This window comes from Urocitellus parryii, chromosome 2 (assembly GCF_045843805.1).
Source record: "Urocitellus parryii isolate mUroPar1 chromosome 2, mUroPar1.hap1, whole genome shotgun sequence".
In the NCBI taxonomy this organism is placed as follows: domain Eukaryota; kingdom Metazoa; phylum Chordata; class Mammalia; order Rodentia; family Sciuridae; genus Urocitellus; species Urocitellus parryii.
The window spans coordinates 86,608,520-86,633,894 of record NC_135532.1 but is presented as its reverse complement, the minus strand read 5'-3'; the positions used below and the strand labels follow the sequence as shown (position 1 = coordinate 86,633,894).

The 25,375-nt window shown below is 36.8% G+C and overlaps 1 protein-coding gene across 1 annotated transcript; it reads left to right on the top strand.

The window, feature by feature from the left end:
- The first annotated feature begins 4,106 nt into the window (after positions 1 to 4,106).
- On the top strand, positions 4,107 to 24,726 carry LOC144253377 (actin-binding protein WASF3-like). Its single transcript, XM_077795483.1, is given in 9 exon segments — positions 4,107 to 4,140; positions 5,550 to 5,650; positions 5,653 to 5,686; positions 8,157 to 8,310; positions 12,391 to 12,508; positions 17,524 to 17,699; positions 22,188 to 22,454; positions 23,753 to 24,120; positions 24,569 to 24,726. Coding segments are annotated over 9 exon segments (1,410 nt in total).
- Positions 24,727 to 25,375: the final 649 nt, after the last annotated feature.

Below are 25,375 nucleotides of genomic sequence, written 5' to 3'. Positions count from 1 at the left end.
ATGGTTGCTAATTCAATCCAGAATTATTTTAGTTTAACTATTAATGGACTTGCCATTGAAAGAGTGAGTTAGGATTCTGCCTTTAAAAACTGTTGCTCTTTGCAAAAATGAAGACTATAATTGCAACACTTTATTCTTGTTCATCAAAAAATGCAACTTTTTCCATTTCCTTCCTCTTAGTCACTTGTCAGCTTTCGGCAGCTGGCAAAATATTAATTATACAAGTGTTTAATTTCTGTGTTTCTCTATAAATCAAGAGCTTCCAAGTGGAACTATAGTATCAATTGCCTGCTTTTCAAATAGAGCTATGCATTGATAGGAGAGGGCACATGTTACTTATCCGCTTCTGCTTATATAGCATCTAGCAGAGAGTACAGAGAGTTTTTCTCAATAATAGTCACAATTCTTTGCAAATGCTGTTATAACTCTTGCAAGAGGCTGTGACATACACCCCCATCTTTTTGGAGATCTATGTTCTCCCTCTAAATTAGTCTTCTGTGTAGTTAAAGGGGAAAGGACAGGAGATTGTGAGATTGCACTGAAATATATATGTATATATTTATATAAAATATGTAATGAATTATGAATTGTCAAGTAGGAAAACAAAAATTAGTTTCACCTGACTATGCCACATATTCAAAAATAAAGAACTAACCACTGGATACGAAAGCATTTGGAACATGTGCTCATCTGCAAGGCACCCAGCATTTACCAAGAGAGCAGTTCTGAGAGATGTGACTAGGTGTTTCTAAGCCAGGTCACTTTGAAAGCATGATATGCTAGAATCCTCTTGCAGATTCCCAGCACATGCACATATTAGCCTGTTAAAGATTTTGAGATGCCCTAAGGGATAGGAACATGTTTAATCTGTTTAGCTCAGCATTTTCCAAACTTCAAGCAGAGAACATTAGCTGGCTGTGTACTTGTTAACAAGAAGACACTGGTTTAGATCACTGTTTTTGCTCAGTGACAGAGAGTTTTTGCTCAGTGAAAGCAATATAGAGGTCAAGAGCTTAACTAATGCCCTCAAAGAGCTTAGGGAAGTAAAGACTAGAGTTATGAGAGTCATGGGATTGAGGTAGGATTAGAGTATTGTGGGAGCCCAGAGAAGATATCTATTCTTACAGACCCTAGTCTGCATCCTGAAGGGTCAGTTTTAAATTAACTGGGTGATGACTCAGTCAATGCATTTTTATTCATATATTCCAAAATATTTTCTGAAAACCTATGATCAAGGTGTGCTGTAGCCACAGGGGATTGATAGAGCAGTGCACAAAACTGAGGAGAATTCTTGTCTTTGTGGATCATATGTTTTAGTGGGGAAGACAGATGATAAATTGTGAGAACACATAAAAGTACCATACTTGATTGCATAGTAATAAGCACTAAAGAGAAAACTCCAGCAGTGAGGAGATGAGGGAGGGTGTGTGATGATGTATGTGATGAGGTGATACAGTTAGCTAGGGTTGCTAAAAAGTCTCACTTAGAAGGTGACATTTGAACATACAGCTGGATGAAGTGAGAGAGCTAAGCAGAAATGACCTGGGCAGAAGGAATAGGAAATGCAAAAGACTAGGAAGAAGGAGTAAACTGGCATGTCTGAGAAGCAGTGAGGAAGCCAGTGTATGGGCATGGAATGTGCGCGCAAAGGGGTATGGGAGATGAGGCCAGGAGAGTAAGTGGAGCCAGATCATGGAGAACAGTATGTCATTTCATGATCTGTGGCTTTTAGTCTAAGTGAGATGGCAAGGAACAGAAGGGACTTAAGAATGCAGAAAAGAACCAGGATCTAACTTAAGGTTAATAAGATGACTCTGCTGCTCTATAGGAAGTGATCTGAAGGGGGCATGTGTCTGGGTGAATAATGGGAAGTGAATTCCTTGGCAGTAAGTGACATCCAGAGGAAAGGTGAGTGTGACCTTGATCAGGGCGGGATTCAGTGAGGTGGTGCAGGATATTCAGGTTCTGGGTCTATTCTGCAAAAGTATGCTTGGGGAGGGTTTGCTGGAGAGTCAACAGATGGGAGAGAACAAGGTGAGTCAAGGATGACCCCTAAGGCTGTGGCATGAGTAACAAGAAGGATGCAGTTGTCACTTTTCAAGCATAGAAGATGATGAAAGGAGCAGGCTTGGGAAGGAAAATGAGAAATTCTGTTCTGGAACATGAGTTTGGATTGTTCATTAGACACCCAGGTGATGTTGTTCAGTAGAAGTGTAATATATGAGTGTGCCTTTCAGGCAGAGGGCACTCTGAAATAGAAGTGAGGAGTTATAAGCACTGAGAGAGTATTTAAAGCCATTAGACTGGATTAGATGCCCAAGCAAATGTTGACAGGAAAGGGAGGAGATTGAAGTATTTGACATGGAGATCTATTTTTGTCAGTAGTTTTTTTTTTTTTCCAAATTTTTTGGTAGTTGTAGATGGACATAATGCCTTTATTGTTTATTTTTATGTGGTGCTGAGGATCGAACCTAGTGCCTCATGCATGCTAGTCAAGTGCTCTGCCACTGAGCTATAGCCCCAGCCCCTGTCAGTAGATTTTAAGAGCAAAGTTCTTGGAAATATTGAAACAGTAGGTTTAAGCACAAATAACTTTTTTTTCTTTTGCCAAATAGCAAAAAGAATTTCTATTAAATAAAAGTAAACCACCAAGACCCTGAGCCATTGGTTTATATAAAGAAGTTTCTAGTCTGGGCAGGGGAGGAAGCGGAGGAGAAGCCAACAGATAGGATTTAGATGTGAGGCAGGCAAGTGAGCAGACTTGGCAAAGGGGGACATGGCAACCATGGACCAGATAAGGCCCAGAGTTGGCCCTTGACTCAAAAAGGAAGTGGTCTTCTGAGGCAGGAGAACTGTTTAATAGAGTGGTAGGGCAAAAATGCCAGGAAGAATGGGGAAAGGGACTTGGATAGAACATAAGCCACTCAGTATCATCTGGCAAGTCCTATGACAAAATTTCTGCTTGATATTTGTTCTATCAATACAACATTGTTCTTGCAGTCCTTAAACCCATTTGCTTCCTCCCACCATATCTGTGCCTTTTGTGCAAGCCCCCTTGTCAACTACCTTCACTCTCTTTCTTAAACTAATCACTAGCATTACAATGCACGCAGTGGCAGCCCAAAATCTAAGCACTTTACCTGCTTTTTCTTTTCTTACAAATCTGCTGTGATTTTAGTCATCTTAAAAATAACTGGAATCTCTCTCACCACCTTATACCCTACTATCAAACTAAATAAACAAGAGATGGGGTTGTAGCTCATTGGTGAAGTGCTTGCCTAGCACGTGAGAGGCATTGTCTTTGATCCTCAGCACCACATTAAAAAAAAAAAGAAATAAAAACCATAATGTTTGGGTTGTTATTTGGAATCTTTACTGCCGAAGAAACAGAGAAAGAGGCTGTTAACAGTTCAGAGTAAAGAGGGGAAGAGAGGTTTGTTTCAGTGTAGAATCCTTAATTTTTATGATTTTCTTCTGAAACTTTTAAATTTTTCATCTAAAATTTTTTTTTAGTTGTCAATGGACCTTTATTTTATTTATTTATACACGGTGCTGAGAATCAAACCCAGGGCCTCACACATGCTAGGCAAGCGCTCTACCACTGAGCCACAACCCCAGCCCAAATTTTCATTTTTAATAGTGATAAAATATGCATAACTCAAAATTTACCATCTTAATCATTTTAGGTGTACACTTCAATACTGTGGGAATGTTCAAATTGTGCAGTAGATCTTGAGAATTTTTTTAACTTGTGGAAGAACTGAACTCTGTTCCCATTAAACAACTCCCATTCCCTTCTTTCCCCAACCCCTAGCAAGTACCATTCTTCTTTCTGTTTGTAAGAATTTAACTTCTCTAAGTACTTCATCTCAGTAAAATCACAGTATTTATCTTTTTGTGACTATTTCCCTTGTTATCAAGGTTCATCCATGTTGTATCATGTGTCAGAATTTCTACCTTTTGAATGCTCAATATTTCATTTGTTTATACTTTCACCTGTTGATGGTCATATGGGTTGCTTCCACCTCTTGGTTGTTGTGACTAACACTTCAATGAACCTAAGTGTACAAGTATTTCTCAAGTCCCTGTTTTCACTTGTTTTGGACATGTACCCAGAACTGAAATTGCTGGATCATACAGGTATTCTATGTTTAATGTTTTGAGGATCTGCCATATTCTTTTGTATTTTGTGTCCAAGGAGATTCAGTGAAGTAAACGATAAAAGCATATATCTAAAAGTTAGTAGACCATGATTTTGTTTCATCTGCTTTTGCCACTTGCCAGTCAAGAGATTTAGAAAGATTAGTTTTCTGATCCTCAGTTTAATTACCTGGAAAATGAAAAACAGTAATTCCCTGATAGCTTCTGGGCCTCACTCATTTACTTGTTGAAGGGGTATGTGTGTGGGAAGCCTTGCTCTAGGACTGGGCTGCAACATTGAGCAGACAGACAAGGTTCTTGCTCTTTGGAAGTTCACAGTCTGATGGATTTTAGCACTGAAAACAGAAACTGGCTATAAGAGTGCTCAGTAAACTGTAAATCACCAAGAAAATATTAGTGTTATGCTTGCTCCATTGAAGTTTTCTTCTGGAATGTTTGGGTTGTTATTTGAGCAATAAATTGATGGAAAAAGAAAATAAAAAGAAATAATAGGTATCTCTGTCATAGAAGTTAAGTCCTTACATGAAATAGGCAGATATTAAACATTTGTTGAATGTGTAAAGGAAGGTATTGGGATTTGGAAATTCAGTGTAAGTAGATCTAAGTTTTATGTCTCTTTGTTAAATCTTCGGAAATATGAAATCTACTTTAAGAAAAGTTGAGAGTTATATCTAGCACTCAAGGGAACATAGAGTTGACCATACAGAAAAAAAATTAACTCAAAATTCAAAATACTGATTTTTAGAGAGTGTAAAATCACACATCACTGTCTCTAGATTTCCAAATATAAATTAGAAGAACTTAATGCCATTGTAAAGAGCCAACCAGGGCGGGGGTTATAGCTGCTTAGCATGTGAGAGGCACTGATTTTGGTCCCAGCAAGCACCACATAAAAAATAAAATAAAGGCATTGTGTCCATCTAAAACTAAAAATATTTTTTTAAAAAAACAACAGGACCAAATGTCTAATGTTTCTCATTGTGAATGAGGTAAATTTAAGGTCAAATATGATTTATTGAATTATTTTGAGGGGTAAAAGGGAAGTTTAGTTCCTGAAATTGTATTTATACTTAAAACATACAAAATGAGAATTTTTTTCTTCCTTAAAGAAGTCACATTTAGCAGGACACAACTTGAGTGATCACTCAGGCAGTGATGAAGATTCTGTATTATCTATTTTAGAATTCTGCCACTTTTCATCAACTTTTCAATTATATAAATATCTAATAAATTCCAAAAGTTCTAAGGCCGTGGACTGTGATACTTCATTTTTACACTCATTTGCACAGGACCCTGGGTGTTGACACTGATAAGCACTGGTGTGGCTGTGCAGGGGCAGCTCAATAGCTCCTTAGCAGATGGCTTTCTCCATTTCTTCTCCTCTACAGGCAAACATGCTGAAGACATATTTGGTGAGTTGTTTAATGAGGCTAACAACTTCTACATCAGAGGAAATTCTCTTCAAGACAGAATTGATCGCCTTGCTGTCAAAAAGTTACCCAATTGGATTCCACAGTCAAAGAGGGTAGGTAATTGCATGAAAGCAGTGAGCTAGAAGTGATGTTGACAAGATGGTAGTAATTAATTGCAGTGTAATTGCTGCTTTTTCCTTGAGGTAGTATGTTGACATTTCATCTCATCGTTTCCTAGAAGAATAGTGAGGAAAACCCTACAACATTGGGTCAATTAGTGATGAAAAGATTCATATCTTGTTTATCTCATACACCATGCATTTGTTATTATATATATATATATATATAATATATATATAAATAAATAAAATATATATATATATATATATATATAAATACTACAATTATATATAAAAATAGTATTTGTTCTAAAGGCTTCTTCAAATATATTCAGTAGTACAAGTCCTAATATAGGTTAATGGTAGTTATTTTGAAAATACATTCTTGCCTAAAACAGAACCATCCAAAGAGATAGTCCAACCAAGAGGGAGGGTCATAGGTGTATCATGCCAAAGAGCAAAACCTTTAGCCTAATTGTTAGGGTTGATGCTTATGAATAATCTTGGTGATTCTGCCAATTTAAAAAATGTTATTAATCTCAGAAATAGCAGTTACCAAAGGCCTTTAAGCTCAGGTTTTAAAATAACATTAACCAAACACTATGTAAGTTAACTGAAAATCATTTTGATTATATTTCATTTTGATTATATTTCCTAAAATTGTGGCAGTTGCAATAAAATTTAGACCATCAGTAATTCCATTTTAAAAATTTCATTTTCAGTATTTTTTGAATGAAAGACTGAGATTAGACTGGAATAAATTTGCTAAAAAATTGCAAGATACACCATTCATATTTGCTTTGAGAAAAACATTCAAGTTACAAATTATTTTTAGAATTTCTAAATTATTTTAGAATTTCTCTCATTGTTTTAAAATGATCCCAGCATTTGATTTTTGTATTATACCTATTTATAGTAGTATCAATAAAACAAGCTGTAAATTAAAAAAAAACATAGTTTATTTGTGAAATTTATCCCTCATTATTTTAAAAAGTATATTTGTTCATGCTCAAGGGTAAAATTAAATTAGTATCAATATCCATTATGAATGTTCTGACTTTTCCAACAATAGGAAGCTAAAAACATGCTCTTTTAAATCAGAGTTTTGAATTTTATTTTCTAGTTAAAAATAAAAAATTAGGGCTGGGGTTATGGTTCAGTGGTAGAGTGCTTGCCTAGAATGTGTGAGGCACTGGGTTCGATTCTCAGCACCTCATATAAATAAGTAAATAAAATAAAGGTCTATCAACAACTAATAAAAAATATTAAAAAATAAAAATAAAAATTTAAATGGCAATTTTGTCAGTTGAGATAAGGAATTCATAACATCTTAAATCTATTATTCAGTTTTAAAATTGATAGCACAGGTGATTGTTTTTTTATAATTTAGCTCCAGCCCAGCATAGGTGATTTTTAATATTCAACTTTATTAGATTTTTATGTTGGCTTTTTGAATTGAAATTATTATGATAAACTTTATGCTGGAAAAGGTTAATCTCTAGATGAAATTTTATGACATTTTATAGTATGTGTCATGTCTTTACAATCCCTTTTCAATTAATATTTTACCTTATTATTTTCCTTGATATGGATATGAGAGTGGAAGAGATATTTGACTGAAATATAGGAAATATAGCTCACCTTTTTTTTTTCCTCGGGGGTGAAGGCTGGAAGATGTTGTAAGTGTCACATAACAACCTGAATTAGTTTCAGTGGCCAAGCTGGTGGGTTAATAGGACCAGTGCACTCTCCACAAAAAGTTTATATCAAGGTCAGATGAGTGAACAAATAAAATGTAAATGCTGTACAGACACAAGAAAGAAATATATCTAGCACTGATATTTTGGCTCCTTTGTATAGTTTTTGTTTCATAAGTCAAGCTACTCAATTTCTAGGACTTTATGTTAAGAAATTTTTGTTGTCTTTCCTTAATGTCAGTGTTGTAAAAGCTTAATGTGTTATTTACATTTGTGCGATTTTTGCACAAGTATAAGGTATTATACTTAAACTACTATTAACTGAGGTTTTCCCCTAGGATGCCGAAATCTATGTATTTACATGCCTTTTATACTCACAACTTTATTCCCATGTGGTTTCTGAGAAGGACTGTTTAAAGAATCTGAAGCTCTACTACTTAGGTCCAGTGAAAAATTTGATCTCTACAGAGGAAGAAAAGCCATAATTTGACCATATTTTAGAGAAAGCTGTTATCTCTAAGCTAGGAGGGACGGTCATTTTCTTTAAGCATGGTTTTAAATGAACAATTTAAAAAAACCATCATTTGGTTATTGCAGGAGATGTTTACTGTAGTGGGTCAATTGATACTTATTCCTAAATGGTTAAAAATTCTATATAATTTTATATATTATATATATGTATATATCTATCTATATATATAGATAGATAGATAGATATATACATATATACTTATATAATTTAACTTGGGGGACTTTTCTCTAAACAGTGTCACTACAGGACATCAACATGAAAAAAGCTTTCAAAAGTTCTACAGTTCAAGATCAGCAGGTGGTTTCAAAGAACAGCATTCCTAATCCTGTTGCTGACATTTACAACCAGAGTGATAAACCTCCACCTCTGAACATCCTGACACCTTACAGGTATGGCTTCCCACATCCTCAAAGTGTTTTTAGTCATTGTGGATGGAGAGTTAGACAGTGTTGGAAACACACTATGTACTGGATGTATCCTGGATAGCTCATTTGGGTTAAAAGAATTCTTTCAAACTTTCAAAACAATAATGCTCTTGAAATTAGTCCCTGGCGCTGGATTACTAAAGTTCTGGTATTTCAGAATACATACCACTAACCAGGAGAAGTTTGAACTCTGATTTTAACTCTTAGACTTGGATCTTTTAAGTGGAAGTGGGCATTTTATATAATGGCTTTATGTGTGATTATCTTGTTGTTACTTATGTTCAAAGCCACTTCAAAAGCAGCAGCACAGTTTATTTATAATGCAGCAAAATATCTGTCTCAGCGCTTTAGCACTGCAGAGACATTTATTATTAATTCAGAAAAATGTATTCTACGTGTTAGGGGTTTTTAAGGGTGAAAATAGAGTCACAAAATTAACTTTCTGTTATTGTTAAGATGGTAAAATACATTATAAAGACCAAATTTCTAAGAAAAAGGACAGAAAAATTTTAAAGGCTTCTTCCTCTGTCCATCTTTGTTCCCTGTGTTAGTCAGCTTTTTGTTGTAGTGACCAAAATACTTGATAAGAACAAGTTGGAGGAGGAAAGGTTTATTTCGGCTCATGGTTTCAGAGGTTTGAGTCCATGATGAGCCTTCCATTTCGTTGGACCTGAAGTGAGGCAGAGGATTGTGATGGATGGGCATGGCCAAGGAATGCTGCTCAGTTCATGGATACCAGGAAGCAAAGAGAGAAAGGAAGGGACTGGGGGGAAGATAAAGGCACACCCACAATGACCTGCTTCCTCCAACTAGGTACCACCTCCCAAAAGTTCATTTAACCATCAGTGGATTAGTCCACCTATGTGGTCAGACCCCTCATGATCCAGTCACTTCTCAAAAACCCCACCTCTGGATACTGCTATATTGGAAACACAAGACACTGGGGGACATTCTGGATTCAAACTACAACACTCTTCTCTTTGGAGGCCACTTGTTTCACCTCTGCCCAGCACAGATTGTGGAAATCAGTGGCCCTAGAGTCAGTGCTGCCAGCTGATGCTCCCACAAGGGCCTTGGAGAATACTGTGTGTTCTTTGTATGTGTCACTGCCTTGACATTCCTGCCTGCAGGGCCTCCTCAGGGAGAGCTTAGAGTTTCCCCAGTCTCATTTTCCATCCTTTCTTGGATCAACAAGGCTTGGAGATACCTTTTATCACAGCTCTATCAGGATAGGGCAGTTGAAACTGAGTCCCTTTTTTCCTACATAGACAGAAAAGATTCTCTCAAAACAAATGTAAGAGCTCCCTATAAACTGATGGGAGATGAGGAGGATTCCCCCCTAAGAAGTTTGTATAAAAATGGAACAAGTATGCTTGCTGGAGGTTATAGGGTGCAAATTTTAAAAATATATGATACATATGAATAAAAGCATGGTAATCCTGGTGTATTGGTCAACTTTTGCATTCCTATGACCAAAAGACTGGACAGGAAAAACTTAAGTGGAGGAAACGTTTACTTTGGCTCATGATTTCTGAGATTTAATCCATGGTCGGCCATCTGCATAGCTCTGGGCCCAAGATGAAGCAGAACATCATGGCATAATGGCATGGTGGAAGGACATGGAAACCAGGAAAGAGAGAGAACTGTACTCACCAAGGACAAAATATAAACCCCAAAGGTACACTCCCAGTGACCTACGTCTTCCAGTCACCTACTTGCCTACAGTTACTGCCTAGTTAATCCATTCCAATGGATTAATCCACGATTAGGTTATGTCTCCCATAACCCTAAACATTCTTGCATTGTTTCACACATGAGCTTTTGGGGAACACCTGATATCTAAACCACCACACCTAGTATTTTTGTCACTGCTTTCATTTTTTTAAATTATATTTTGTAGTTAAGATGGGCAGAATGCCTTTATTTGTTTATTTTTATGTGGTGCTAAGTATCAAACCCAGGCCTCACACATATCAGGCAAGTCCTCTTCCACTGAACTATAACCCCAGCCCCTTGTGACTGCTTTCATTTGATAAATGTTTTTCCAGGACAATTTCAGTTTTATTTAGCACTGGCAGCCCCACTATAAACACTGTAGTGTGAGGGCTTGCTTATTAGAATTCTCCTACCTGATATTATTAAGGAAGCTCACTAAAAATTCTGTGTTAAAGAAAATAATCCAGAATATCCAGTGAACCACATGTATTTGACTAATCAAGATCAAGATCATGATTAAATATTTGTAGTGATTTAAATTTTAATTGCATAAAATGATTTTATATATTATTATAATGTACATAAAATACATAATGTGTACATATTCAGTCTTTTGGAAAATAAAGCATGTCTTTTATTTTAACAATGTGTTTTAAGATTAGCAGTGGCAGCCCAAATGTACTTTTCATTCACAAAACAATAATTGAGATATATAAAACATAAAATTATGCATTTGAATTAAATGTGTCACTGTGACATGATGAAAAGTGGTTAGATGATGATAAACATTAGACATATCTGCTTTTAGTCTTAAGTCAGGATTGGCATTTGTTTACTTCATTGAGCTTCTATCTTCATTAGAGTATTAACTGCATTTCTAAAAGCAAGAATGTGCATTTTAGACATCTTTAACTTTTCAGCAAGTTCCGCAGTTTTCCTATAATTCTATATTCAAGGCCTTAGTGTCTTAGGGAACCAAATTTGCTTTTTCACAATTATGTTACTAATAAAATCTCTATCATGCAAGCTGCTTACAAATTGGGAAACTAGAAGAAAGGAAGGATGTTAAATAATCCATGGTTAAAGTGTATATAGAAAGAGTTGCACTGGTTTGTTAGTGATCTTCAGACACAGTGACTAGAATAGCCATGGTAGGAACATGGGCCTTAGCATTTTATAGTGAGAAGCCTGCAAGAGATGATGTAGCAGGAACTTTAAGGATAGACTTTTTCCATTTTTTCTTCTTGTGTTAGCTTTCTTTTCTTGGGCATAAGCTCTTTCCTGTCTATACTCATTTAACTGATTTTGCATCTCAGTACCTTAAATGACTTACTGAAATATTAGTATGTAGTATGAATGTACTGCTTCCTCTTGGGAAATCTACAGGCCACATGCTTTTTAAAAACGTTAGTGTTATAGAGAGTTTACTTTGCATCATGATTTTTTGAACATTCCTATTGATTTATATTACACTTTGGATTCATATTGGCTACATTGTTCTTGGTTGCATGATAAGTGAGTAATTTTTTATGAGGCCTTTGAAATATTCCTAAGATCACAGTATTTGAAGAAGTACTTGACACTAAAATGACCACAAGTAAATGAACTTACTTTGAAAATATATAGTTTATTTCTTTTTTTCCTAGTTACAGTTATATTCCAATTTTCTTTGCTGATTGAATTTACAGATAATGGGCAACCTGGTTGAGAAGAAAAGACAGCACTTTATAGTTTTTATTCTAATAATATTGAAGCTCAGAGTAGAAGTAAATGTATCTGTATAAGAGTCCATTCATCCCTGTGTATACCTCCTTGTTGGAATAAACAAAATATTTCCTGAAATATTAACACTCAGTATTCATGAGCTTCATTGTGATTCTTTTTTTTTTAAAGAGAGAGTGAGAGAGGAGAGGACAGAGAGAGAGAGAGAGAGAATTTTTAATATTTATTTTTTTAGTTCTCGGCAGACACAACATCTTTGTTGGTATGTGGTGCTGAGGATCGAACCCGGGCCACACGCATGCCAGGCGAGCGCGCTACCGCTTGAGCCACATCCCCAGCCCCTTCATTGTGATTCTTACAGAGCAATTTTCTATTCTTAATTCTTAGTGTGCAAGAATACTTTTGTTAATCTGGAACAAGTTGCTGTTTGTACATTTTTCCACATTTTTTCAAAAGGAAATTTAGAGAATTAATAAAGTATAGGATAGTTAAGATGTCCTCTGCAAATGTTACAATGCCATGAGTTAAAATTAAATTCACATTAACATGCATATGAAAGTATCTAATAATCTTTTTCCCCCTTACTTATAATACCTTGATTCATAGAGATGATAAGAAGGATGGGCTGAAGTTCTATACTGATCCTTCCTATTTCTTTGACCTATGGAAAGAAAAAATGCTACAGGATACAGAAGACAAAAGAAAAGAGAAATGGCGCCAAAAGGTAAATAATCCCACTGTGGGAAAGCTGCATATCACTGTGGATTTGGGATTCTTGTTTAGAAGTAAGTAAATCACTAAGTGCTTTATTTAAATGGTTGAGTTGTTTGATTTAGTACTCAAGGTTTTTATAGAGGGTAAAGAAGATCCTGACAATTCAATGTAACACAGTCATACTATTTTTCAATAACTACTGATTTGTTTTCCAGCACTGGCTTTGCTTTAATAATAGTAGTGACTAAAATTTCAGTTTTCTTGGTAACCATGTTTTATAGCTTCTCTCCTTCTGATCCCTCAATTTTTCATAAAGCAGTCAGCCTTCCATATCAGATACAAGGATGTACTTCTGTCTATTTAAATTTTTTGGTGTCATAAATGTGACACCTTGGTGAAATGTGCATAGTGGACTGGGAAGCATGTGTAATCTGGGTTCAGGGATGGTATTTACTGAAAATGAGCTTCTGTTTGTGGGTAGCCATAGGCAAGAGAATTGCAAGTCAGAATGTTGAGAAACACCTGCCTTACAGGCAGTCATGCAAGCATAATTCTGCTTGCTCAAGTTAAGGAACTTCTGCTTTGAAAATTACCCCTTTGGGGCCCAGAACTCAGACTAAGCCACCTAGGAGAGTACTTCTTTGAGGACAAGATTTTGCTAATATTTTTATATGTAACCTGTGTTTAAAAGTGATGTATAATAAGAATTGTAAAGCATTTCACTGTCATTTATTTTTTTAAAAAAAATCAATTAAAAAAGTGACCACCCAGTTTGTTGACAAATATTACAGTGCATTATTTAGGAGAAACATTTAGCATTCTGTGGATTGGCCTTTAGGTTTTGGCTCATGTAGGTATATTTGTTCAGTTGGAGAAAGAAGAACTTGAGGTTTTAAAACAGAATTTTTAAAAAGAGAAGATATGGAGCTAAGGATGTAGTTCAGTGGTAGAGTACTTCCCTAGCATGTGGAGGTCTTGGGTACCAGCCCTAGTACTACAAAAGAACAGAGGGAGAGAGCAGGGGGAAAAGGAGGAAAGTAAAGAAACTGGACTCTGGAAAAAGATTCAAAAGCTGTGAATTATTTGAATACTCAATTACAATAAATTTTGCTCATGTCTTAGAAAGATTTAATTGGGAATTTTGAAAGAACTGCTGAAGTTATTCAAAGTATTCAACCAAAGAATAAATGGAAAAGAAACAAGTATGTGTTTATCTCAATCCCTATACTTTTTGACAGTAACTGGGCAAAACCCTAGGACTTTTGAGAGTACCTTCTTTTAAAACTTTCTGTCCTTTTAAAAGGCAGTTTACCTTCTCAATGATTCTTTTGGGAAGAATATTTAATTTTGTGACTTTTTTATTTTGAAGGGAAAATCATCTTTTATGTAAGATTATTGTGTCTTCAAAATCATTTGTCATTTCATTAGTTATTTTTTCTCGTTTTATATTCCTCAAACACATACAATTCTGATCAAAATTCCTGATTCATTCATTTATGTAATAATTTTTGTTAAATGCTGGGTAAGCAATGATGGAGAAAACAAGACTGTCACACACCTGGTTTACAACACAGTGAGGATCCCTGGCCTTATGCTATCATGAGCCTGGAGCTCATACAGAGAGAGAAGTTCAACAGTGTCAATGCCAAAGTGCTTCACAGTGGAATAAAAAGAAAATGAAGCATGGTAGCCTTCATTTACAAGGACTTTAGACACCAAGTCATGTTCTATTTTCTTTTGACAAACTTGAAGGAAGAAACTAATTTAGAAAATTTGGGAATAAAAACAATCCATTGTTTCTGTATTTCAAGTTTCCTCTATTTTTGATACTTTTAAACCCTAAAAATTCTGTAAATAAATATGAAGTGTTTTGTTTTGTTTTGTTTTGTTTTTGAGGGTACCAGGGATTAAACCCAGAGGGGCATTAATATACCCTCAGCCCCCTTTTTAAATTTTTTTTAATTTTTTTTTTTATTTTGAGACAGATTCTTGTTAAATTGTTGAAGCTGTCTTTGAACTTGTGATCCTCCTGTCTCAGCCTCTCAGATTATTGGGATTACAGGCATGCACCACCATTCCTGGCCAAATATGAAGTTGTTTTATTTGTTTGTTTGTTTATACCAGGGATTGGACTCAGGGGTGCTTAACCACCAAGCCACATCCCCAACCCTTTTTATTTTTTGTTTTGAGAGATGGTCTCACTAAGTTGCTGAGTCTGGCTTTGTATTTTGGATCCTCCTGCCTCAGGCTTCAGAGCTACTGGGATTACAAGTATGGGCCACCATATCTGTACATAGTTACACTGCTGCCAAGTATTATAAAGTACAGAGTTTTATGGGTGAGATGACAAGTAAGGTGGCAGCATACATGCAGAGGAGTGTCAAGGAAGACCTTTGTAAGGAAGTGTTACTCAAGCTGAGGTCTAAAGAATAGATAGCTTTGCAGAGTAAGGGTATGGGTGAGGCATAGATAGTATGGAGGGGCAGAGGGCAGATGAGGCCAGTGTATTTTAGAATCAAGGGACCTGCTAGGCAGAAATAAGAGTATCCTGGAGTAGGGAACAGGATTTTATTGTAGGCCAGTGTTGTTCATATTTGTGGTTGATTCTTGTGCGTGTGTGTATGTTGGTGTGTGTCCATCTTGCATGCATCTTAGGTAGAATTTAAGATATTTGAAGAAAATAACACACTTAATTCCTGAATATTTCAGCATACATCTCTTAAAAAATAAGAGTAATAGTTATTAATTATTTTAACACAGTGGTTCCTCATTGGAATAACATTGAAACCCCCCCACACACATACTTTGTTTTTTTAATATGTAGACAATATATGCTGGCTATAAAATGCTCAACTAGCACTGAAGGAAATAAAGGCATGCCCTTCCCTGAGAGGAGCTAAATATGGTTTACAGTTTGGTGTGCATTTTTCAAATCTTGTAAGCACATATAAATACATGCATACACATTTAATAGTATTCTGTATACATAAAATTGTGCTACATGATTTGTACACATTACTGACATTGTTAAAAATGTACTTTATTCTCAATAGTTGTGTAGTATTCTGAAATATAAATGCTCTATCAGTTATTGACTTATTGCTATATTAACAAATATAAAAAGTTTCTAAATTGTTGCTTTAATTTAAAAATACTGCAGTGAGTAATCCAGTATCCATGTGCAGGTATTTCTTTAAATTTGTAGAAGTCAAATTGATGTTAATGAAAAGAATGTTAGTTTTGAGATTTGAAAGATGCTATCATATTTCCCCTGACCCTTAAAAGACAGAAGAACTAGTTTGTACTAACAGGTCCCCAGTCCCAAATACTATTTTATTGAATGAGCGCCCATTCCCTATCACATATTGTATACATCTTTTCATATTCTTATTTGCCATTTCTGTATCTTCTGTGAAATTCATGTGTATATACTATGCCACTACATTGCCAAAGTTTTTTGGTCCCCCCCATCCCCCTCCCAGGGATTGAACTCAGGGATGCTCAACCACTGAGTCACACCCTGGCCCTTTTTTACTTTTTGTTTTGAGACAGGATCTCACTAAGTTGCTGAGGCTGGCTTTGAACTTAGGATCTTTGAATAACACTAAAAATAACCCAGTTCTCTAACTTGAGCCACCTGCCATCATCTAACTTCAGCCACCTTAGTAGCTTTCTAACCCTGCATTTCTTTTTAATCTGTTCTCCACAATGTAGAGGTCTTTTCAAATGCCTCCTCAAGTCAGCCCCTGCCTTCTCGTTTTTTGGAGATTTTAGTTTAGCTTCTGGTTTTTTTTCTCCTAATGCAGTGCTCTCGCTCTTCCTCAGTGGCCTCTTTTGCTGTGCAGTGGTCCATGATGTCTGTAGAATTAATGTCTACTCATGCTGCAAATCTGATCCCTAAGTCCCAGCAGGATACCTCCTGTCTTTCAGACTGGAAGGTGTTAGAGATATATGTACATATATTTAAACATATAAATACCTGTATATATCAAAATATAAGTATGTAAATATAAAATATGTATATGTAATATGCATTTTATATAAAATATGTTTTAAAAATATACACACATTTATATTTCATCATATTTTATAATGATACATTTATTTGTGTCATCTTGTAGGCTTTCTTGCTGGACTGCAAGCTCCTTGAGAGCAGAGACCCTTATTGTTCTTTCTTTCTTTGCCATTTGTGTCAGTCGAGCCTGGCACAGCGCCTGGAATGCAGTAAGCTTTAGAAGCTCATTCTTAAAGCATGGATTTGATCATTTAGCCAGTATTTATTGAGTGTGTACTCATATGTTGAGGTCCCTAAGAGGGAAGCATAGGAGGTAAGAGCACATAGTTCTTGTCCTTAAAGATCATATAATCTTATGAGGGAAGCAGCAGGAACTCATAGATATATCCATAGAAGTAACTGTCCTCGCCACTTAAAGAAGGACCTGCATAGGACTTAAGTGTTTATTCAGTACATTTTGCTGTCAGGTAGGGATTGAGCAAGAATGACTCTATGGGCAGGTAAGTTTTTATTTTGTTTTGTGTTAAGCTAGTTTCAGTGTTAAATATTCTATATTAATCTTTTAGGAATTGGGAATAGAAAATTCTGAATTGTTTTCTTTGAAAGATAATTGCATGGTAACAATCTAAGCGAACTTGTTCAGTTGTGGGAAGTGATTTTTCTGAAGGGTATTGCCAGTATTTTACGTGTGTGGTACATTTAAAACAGGCTACCAGCCTAGTGAAGTGCACATTCTTTACCAAAAATCATAGTAAGCAACTCTAGCAGTTGTAGCACAGTAACATTTTTTTAAAAATTTAGATTAAAGAACTAAGTCTCAGTTACTTTCTGTTGAGTCTGTTGGGAACAAGTATGATGCTTTAGAATTTTCTTAACAGTAGGGTAATCAAAATGTGAATGTCTCTTGTGTGTGCGCCAAGCTTGTTTCCTATGCATTGTAACTGCATTTAACCTGCTGTTTTCCTTTCCCTTCTGTCTTGGCATGCTTTCTTTCTTTTCCTGGACGTCAGGAGCAAAAGAGTTCAGATGGCACCACCCATGAGGTGAAAAAGGTTAGAAAAGCCAGAAACAGGCGCCAGGAGTGGAATATGATGGCATATGACAAAGAGCATAGACCCGACAACAGGTTGTCTCAGAGTGTGCACCACGGAGCATCTTCCGAGGGATCTCTGTCCCCAGACACTAGGTGTGTGTGTGTCACAGCCCCCTACCCCATGCTTGGGGCCACTGTATGCTACCTGGTTTTGTTACAGTTGGAAATATACCAGCAGTTTGGGGTTTATATGACCCACAATATGTTTCAAAACTCTCCTGAAAACTTACTTATGTATATTTTGATTATTATTACCTTAAGGCAATATTAATTTAAATTGGGTTGCTTTATCTGATTTTTTAAAAAATCTCTTTGATTTAAACTTACTCTTCAGTTAATCTAGAGATAGTTAACATTAATTCAAAATTTGGAGTAACTGCCAATGACTTCAATTTTACTTTAATAATAACTTAGTCCTTTATTTTTGGCTTTGAGTTTTGAATTTCCTTTGGTAACTTGTTATCTAAAACTGATCAGCAAGTGGTAATTACTGTGACTCAGGAATACCTTCTTGAGCATTTTGATAATCCTCTGGAAGAATGATGAAGAAAAATGATTTCCTACTTTAGATAACTAATTTTGTATATTCTAATTTCAGGAGAAAATTTCTGGTGGAGTTTATTTTAAAATTTTAGTGATTAAGAACAAATGTTTCTTTCAGGTGTGAATTAGTAGGTCACATTTGACACAAAAGGGAGTCATTGGAAGAGAAGATAAAAACTGATTAGCCAATTTTAACCTTCTGACTTAATTTCCTCCTTCTGGTTTTTCTGGTTTTGTTAAGTTGTAGTTTTCCATTTGCATAGACTCTAAAAGTCATCAACATTTAAAGTTTTGAATAGAAAATTCTTATGTGATTCAGGAATATATCAAAAACAGCAGTAACCTGGATCTTGTGTTTTATCTGTGTCCTTTTTCTTCTTCTTTTTATCTTTGTGGCTTGTCTTAGCAGACTTTAATGTGTAGAAGGTGTTAACTGAATATTTGCTGCCGAGATTTATTTGGTAGATAGAGTGGCATAAATATTCCTACTGAAGTAGATCTGTGTTTCATTGGTAGGATATGAGGAAAGATTGAGGTCCCCCCACTTCTCTCCCCCTCCCCCTCCCTCTCCCTCTCTTTCTCTCTCTCTCCCCTGTTTTTGGTCCTGGGAATTAAACCCAGTACCAAATCATTTAGACCAGCCCTTTTTTATATATTTTATTTTGAGAAATGAAGTTGCTTAAGCCCACACTAGGTTGCTGAATCTGGCTTTGAACTTGAGATCCTCCTGCCTCAGCTTCCTAAGTCTGCGGGGTTTATAGGCATGTAGCTTTTACAGCTGACATCTATTAAATATTAGAGAATTGTTGGAGCTTTCACTAACTTCCAGCCCTATATTTAAATATTTATGTGTTTATTTCTGTCAAAAGTTAAAATGATGCTATAGTTCTGCTTCTAGTTCTTTGGGGTAGGGAAGAATATGTGAATTTAATATCTCCCATTGATGTCAGTTTGCATTTTTCTTTTCCCAAATAATACAGTTGTTATTATTTATTCATGAAGAATTAATACTTTGTTTTTCCCACATATAATCTTTTTTAACAGATGCAAATAGAAAAATGATGATTTTTTTAAATCCTCAGTTGAATGATTGATACTCGTTCTAGCATCTGAGATGAGATTATTCCAAAGATTATTATTCTTTGTTGGGCACAAAGCTGATGGTTATTTGAATTATTTAGTATCTGCCTTTGTATTTGTGTTGCTTAGATAAGTCTTCATTTCTCTTATTTTTCAAAAAGCAAATAGAAGTGTTCATTTTATTTCTTCAGAATTTCTTTTTGTCTCATACTATTTCCCATGGCCTCTCACTTTTTGTATACATTATTTACGAAGAGATAAAGAAGTTATATAATTCATCATTGAACTTGGAATATATCTCTTAAATTAATTTTAAAACTTTTATATTTTTATTTTACTGAGTGTTAAACTTTTTCCTTATTATGAAATGAGATACACTAATTATACCTGGAAATTATGGAAACGATATTAAAATTATAAATAACCATAATTTGATCAGCCAGAAAAAACAATGTTTCCCATTTTGGTGTGTCTCTCCTTAGTCTTCTTTTGTTCTGGTGCATATTTTTTTCTTTTACAAAATTGAAGTCACCATTTTTTAACTTTTAAAAAATGATATTTTATGTCTTAAGTGTTATTTAGAAACATGACTTTTTAATGGTTGTATCCTCATCAATGTATTGAATATTCAATATCATGATATTGAATATCATGATAACATGATATCAAGTTTCATGATGTGTAGGAGCCATTAATGTAACTAAAATACTTTAGCCTAGTTCACATAAGCTGATCTTAAGTTTTTGCCCTCTCTCTGAACAATGTCAGACATGTTTTATTTCTAAGTATGAATTTAAGATCTGAGCATTGATGAAATGCTTGCACTCCTGATAACCAGCTTTCTTTCCTTTCTTTCAGTGTACTCAGGAAGCATTACACCTTCATGTGTAACATCTTTGTTTTCTCTCATCAATTCTGGGCCCTGTTATTGGTGCTCTGACCCTGTGTACCTTAAAAACCCTGGAAATTTATTGGATTTTCCCACCATGCTGGACTGACTTCTTCCTGTTTCTTTATTATCTTCACCCATCAGTTTTCTTTTCTGCAGCAGATGGTTGCTGATGATCAGAGAGCTTCAGAACCACTCGACTCACCTCCATATTGACATCATAGCTCCTACCCGACTTCCACCTTCCCACCTGAGTTAGTCTCCTATTCTTCCAGGCTACTATCCTCTCCCTGTTCCCTGATCTTTCACTCTTCAGCTGACCAATCCCTTCTGCTCCTCTCATCCTGTCCTTGCAGTAGCCATTCTTCACTGAAGTACTGCCCTGTAGAAATCTTCTGCTCTCATTTCTCCTTCAAACATTTGTTTCTTCTGCTTTTATGTCTGTCCATCTGGTTAACCCCCTTTTCTTGGCTTCATTTGGCTCTACATTGCAAAACAACTTTGCCAGAATAGCACTTTCAATTATGCCACAACATTTACAATTTCTTGCCATGCATCTCATAAGAAGCACTTACACTCCATTATTATTATTATTATTATTATTATTATTATTATTATTATTGCTGGATGACTATTTCCTTTAAAAAAAAAGGTGCACATAGTCACTGACACAGTTCCTTAGCATGAATCATCAATGACCCCAGAATTTTAGGTATTTATGTTTTTTAAATGTACTAAGTCTAAATATAGGACAGATTCCATTCCCATTAAAAATATTTTTAATGCATTTTCTTGAAGTTTGCAGAGTTCAGAAGACATCCTCACGTGCACACCATAATCTAGAATTCATACTGCAGTTAAGGAAGAAAAATGAGTTGTTGGTTATTATTATATCACAATTAGGGAAGGAAAGCTGGGGCAGACTTTTTGATTTAGCAAGTTTTCCTATGCCACACAGAATTCCAGTTAGCAGAAGCTTCTGTCTAAAATCCTAGAGATGGAATTTCAGCTTGTATCGTCTTCCCTCTTTCCTTCACATTCCCAATGTGTTTGCCTGTTTCCTTCAGAGAGAGAAACACAAGCTGAATCCTAACAGGAACCAGCAAGTACATGTGAGAAAAGTCAGAACATGAAAAGAAGAGTGGGAGAGAAGGAAAATGGGCATTGAATTTATGAGTGATGCAAGGAAACTGGAACAGGCAGGGAGCACGAAAGAGGACAGGATGCCCAGAGGGTTTGTCATTTTCTTTCTTTGGATTCCCAATTCCAGACCACCCCCTGCTTCAGTGTCATGAGAGGATGTGCAGTCCCTACTCACACGTGTCCAGTAACCCAGGCCAGGAGTGTGTGACTGTTACTAATGCCTTTGGCCAAGCTGCTGCCATACATGCAAGTCCATCCTCTCCTTCTGGGGCTTAGCCAGCGTCCAGCACCTGGCATCTTTCTGAACTCTTCTCACTAATATGTGATTTCCATTTTCAGAGTTTTACCCTTGACTATGTGTTCAAAGAAAGCAAGAAGGCCTTTCCATAGTGTACCACATTGCTTCTTTCTCTTTGGATTAAATAATTGCTTCTGTTATGAAAAACATGGTTCACTCTGTTATACATTCTGCATTTCTCTTTCTGTTCTTATTGTTAATATTTACCCAGTTCACCTGCCATTTGGTATTTTCTAATTATATACATCAGTTTCATTGCCACCAAAATCCTGTCTGAGATGCTGTTTCTAAATGAAATGAGATTCATCTTGTAGTCTTGTCTCTTAGAAAAGAAGTACATGAAATACTGTGAAAATGAGGCTCTGCTGGTTCCTGCTTGCTGGTCTGTCTGACTTATTCACTTCAAAGCTGTGAATCTGAATCCATGTAACACTGGGGCTTGTGCTAAGATAGTAATTATGTTGTTGCTTGGAAGCTCTCATGGGACTAGACCTAGTTGATAGTTAAAGAAATGAATTTCTGATTTCTTTGCCGTGGCAATGTTGTTATTCATATATATGCTTCTGCCTGATAAGGGAAATTTTTTAAACAATTTAAATTTCTTTCATTCCTTTTTCTCCAAAGTCAGATCCCATGCATCAGATGTTACAGATTACTCTTATCCGGCTACACCCAACCATTCTCTGCATCCCCAGCCGGTCACCCCTTCCTACACTGCCGGTGATGCACCACCACATGGGGCTGCAAACCAGGCCCCTGAACACGAGTACCGGCCCCCCTCTGCCTCGGTGAGGCACATGGCCCTAAACAGACCTCAGCAGCCGCCACCACCACCACCACCCCAGGCCCCAGAGGGGTCCCAGGCCTCTGCACCAATGGCTCCAGCAGATTATGGGTAAATCAGTATTCCTTGTACTTTAGTTGCTACTTGTTTTTGCATTTGAATCTTAATGTATGGTGAAAGAATTTTAACCTCGATATTGTAGATACCAGAATATAGTCAAGACTAATTGGATGTAGACACTTCAGTGGTGTCCTACACTGTTAAATAAAGTAGGTTTGCTACTGACCCTACCTTATTACAGCTAAATTCCAGGTTGACAGCTGTGTTCCTGTATATGTGTTCTCTTTGCATACATACTTACATGTGTTTGAAAGTATCTTTAAATTGGGTATTGATAAAGGATGACATGCTGTTTTGTGAAACTGTTCAAATTCTCAAATTTCTCTACAAATCCTGGGTGAACCGTAGAGAATGCTTATCACGGATGACTGAATCCTGTAACATCACTTCTCACGCTTGGCTCTACAAACTTTCTTGACCTCTGGGCCCTTAGATTGTTCTTCCCCAGGCCCTCTCCTTTTCTGTCTGGGTTAGAATTCTAATACCTCTTTAAAAAGACCTTCCTTTTCACATGTTCATCAAATCAAGCTCCCTCCTTGACTTTAATAGGGTTTCTTTAGCTCTGTTTTTGTCTTAACCCTCAGAGTCAGTACCCAGAGAAGTTGAATATATGCTTCTGTAATGTGTGTTCTTTACGCAGAGCACTGGTGTCACTTTCTAAATGTACATTCTCAGCCCTCAAAGGGGAGACCACACAGACTTGGCTATTCTTTTTGTGCCCTGGTGGAACCAGGAATCCCAGAGTGCTGCTTTCAGGCACAGAGAGGGCCTGTGGTCCAGTTGACTGGGAAAACCCTTGACTGAGCAGAAATCAGCTGATTTCTTGGCTTAGAACTTTTCAAAGCCTTTGACACGCTACTGGGTGCTGTGGTCCCAGGGCTTCCATAGAACTGGGCTAGAGAATATAGGATTTTCCTCATCTGGTTGGCCATGCAGCCCTCAGGAGACAAGTTTCTGAGCCCTTTGAGATGCCCAGGATGAAGGACGCCATTGCTCTTCTGCAGCAACTACATTATTTTAGTATTCACAGAAGGTGCTTTCCTCTTCAGTGATTGTGTGTGTGTGTGTGTGTGTGTGTGTGTTTCAATAAGTCTTGCATTCATCATAATGAATAATGTAGGACTGTAAAATGACAGAACCACAGAGTGGGCATGTGCTTTCTGCAGTGACTGAAGTCTGGCTGGTAGGGGGCATTGTGTCTGGGGGAACTTGTTTGATTAGGCATACTAGAACTCGGGGACATGGCCCTTTATTGTTACATTGGTGACTCTGTTTCATCTCTTTATTAGGATGCTCCCGGCACAGATAATTGAGTATTACAACCCTTCAGGACCACCTCCTCCTCCACCTCCACCCATGATTCCTTCAGCACAAACTGCTTTTGTCAGCCCTCTCCAGATCCCCATGCTGCCCCCCTTTCCTGCATCAGCTGGTTCCACATATGCAGCTCCTCCTCATCCACCCTCAGCTGGGCTCCTCATCACAGCACCACCGCCTCCAGGTCCACCACCTCCCCCACCAGGCCCTCCTGGCCCCGGCTCTTCTCTTTCATCCTCCCCAATGCATGGTCCCCCTGTAGCTGAGGCAAAGCGTCCTGAGCCTGCACAGCCCCCGATAAGTGATGCTCGAAGTGACCTCCTTGCTGCCATCAGGATGGGTAAGTGGAGCACCCCACATACACAGCCTTCCTTATAGAGAGGTTTCTTTAGGTCTCTAGCAAACTTCAACCTTGTTGCCTTCAAATGATAGCTCTACACATTAAATGATTTTTTGGAGTCAAAGAATGCTTGTTTGATTTTTTTTTAATATTAGGAGTTTTTTTTGTAGTTGTCAGGTATGCATATCACGATAAAGAATTGAGAAGAGACTAGTGGCAGGCATATGAAACAGTGTGGCTCTAGAACTTTCCATTGAGGTGTTCATGTGCACCTTAGTCACAACTAATCTTCTTAAAATGGACTTTACACACTCTTTTCTCCCTTCACATTTCTAAAATTTTGTCCTTAAACTTAGTAGAAAAACCAAGTCCAGTAGTCCTGTTCAGTCTTCTTTCCTTTTGGAGCAATCAGAACATTTTAATTCTCACCCCTATGTCATGTCTCTAGGAATTCAGCTGAAAAAGGTGCTGGAGCAACGTGAGCAAGAGGCCAAGCAGGAGCCTGTTGGAAACCACATGGCCACAATCCTGTCCAGACACATTGCTGTAGAGTACAGCGACTCCAATTACGACTCTGAGTTTGATGAGAATGACTGGTCTGACTAAGGCCATACAGGGACAGTGGCAGGTGGACCACCAGTACAGTGTGTGTGGAAGTTCACTGGGGATTTCAGGTGGTTTTAGCACCCAAATAGTCGTATTATAATCCTGTAGCTTATCACCTTTTGTATTAATAATGTGATATTGCTTCTGCACATCTAAAATTTCTGGGTTTTTTTCAGTATTTACTGTGTAATACTTAAGTGCCACTAAGTATAGTACATCGTGCTGCACACAAGGAGATATGCTGTAACTATTGCATTGTTCTGAAAACACATCTTGCTTCCCTCTTAGCCATGAAAGTATTTACTTTACCCTTATTGATCATTAAGATTCTGTAGACTTGCTGTGTGTCTGTGAGCTGCCTGGTGTTAGGTCTTGGCAAGATTAATGACTATGTCAAGAGTGATGTCTTCCAATCAGTAAGTGACACTGTTTTGCCTTTTTTTTTTTTTTCATTTTTACTATGTGTTTCAGAAGAAGTTGGTTGTAGAGGGAAAGGTCTAACAACAGGAGAATCAAATATTTCTTCATTCAGTTTCTTGATTTGGTAGCTACTGAGTGAATTCAAATGTTCTAGTGAATAATTTCATTGCCTTTTCATGCAATTGTCAAATGTGAAATTGGAAGGGCCCTTTTCAGGCAGGTTTCCTGT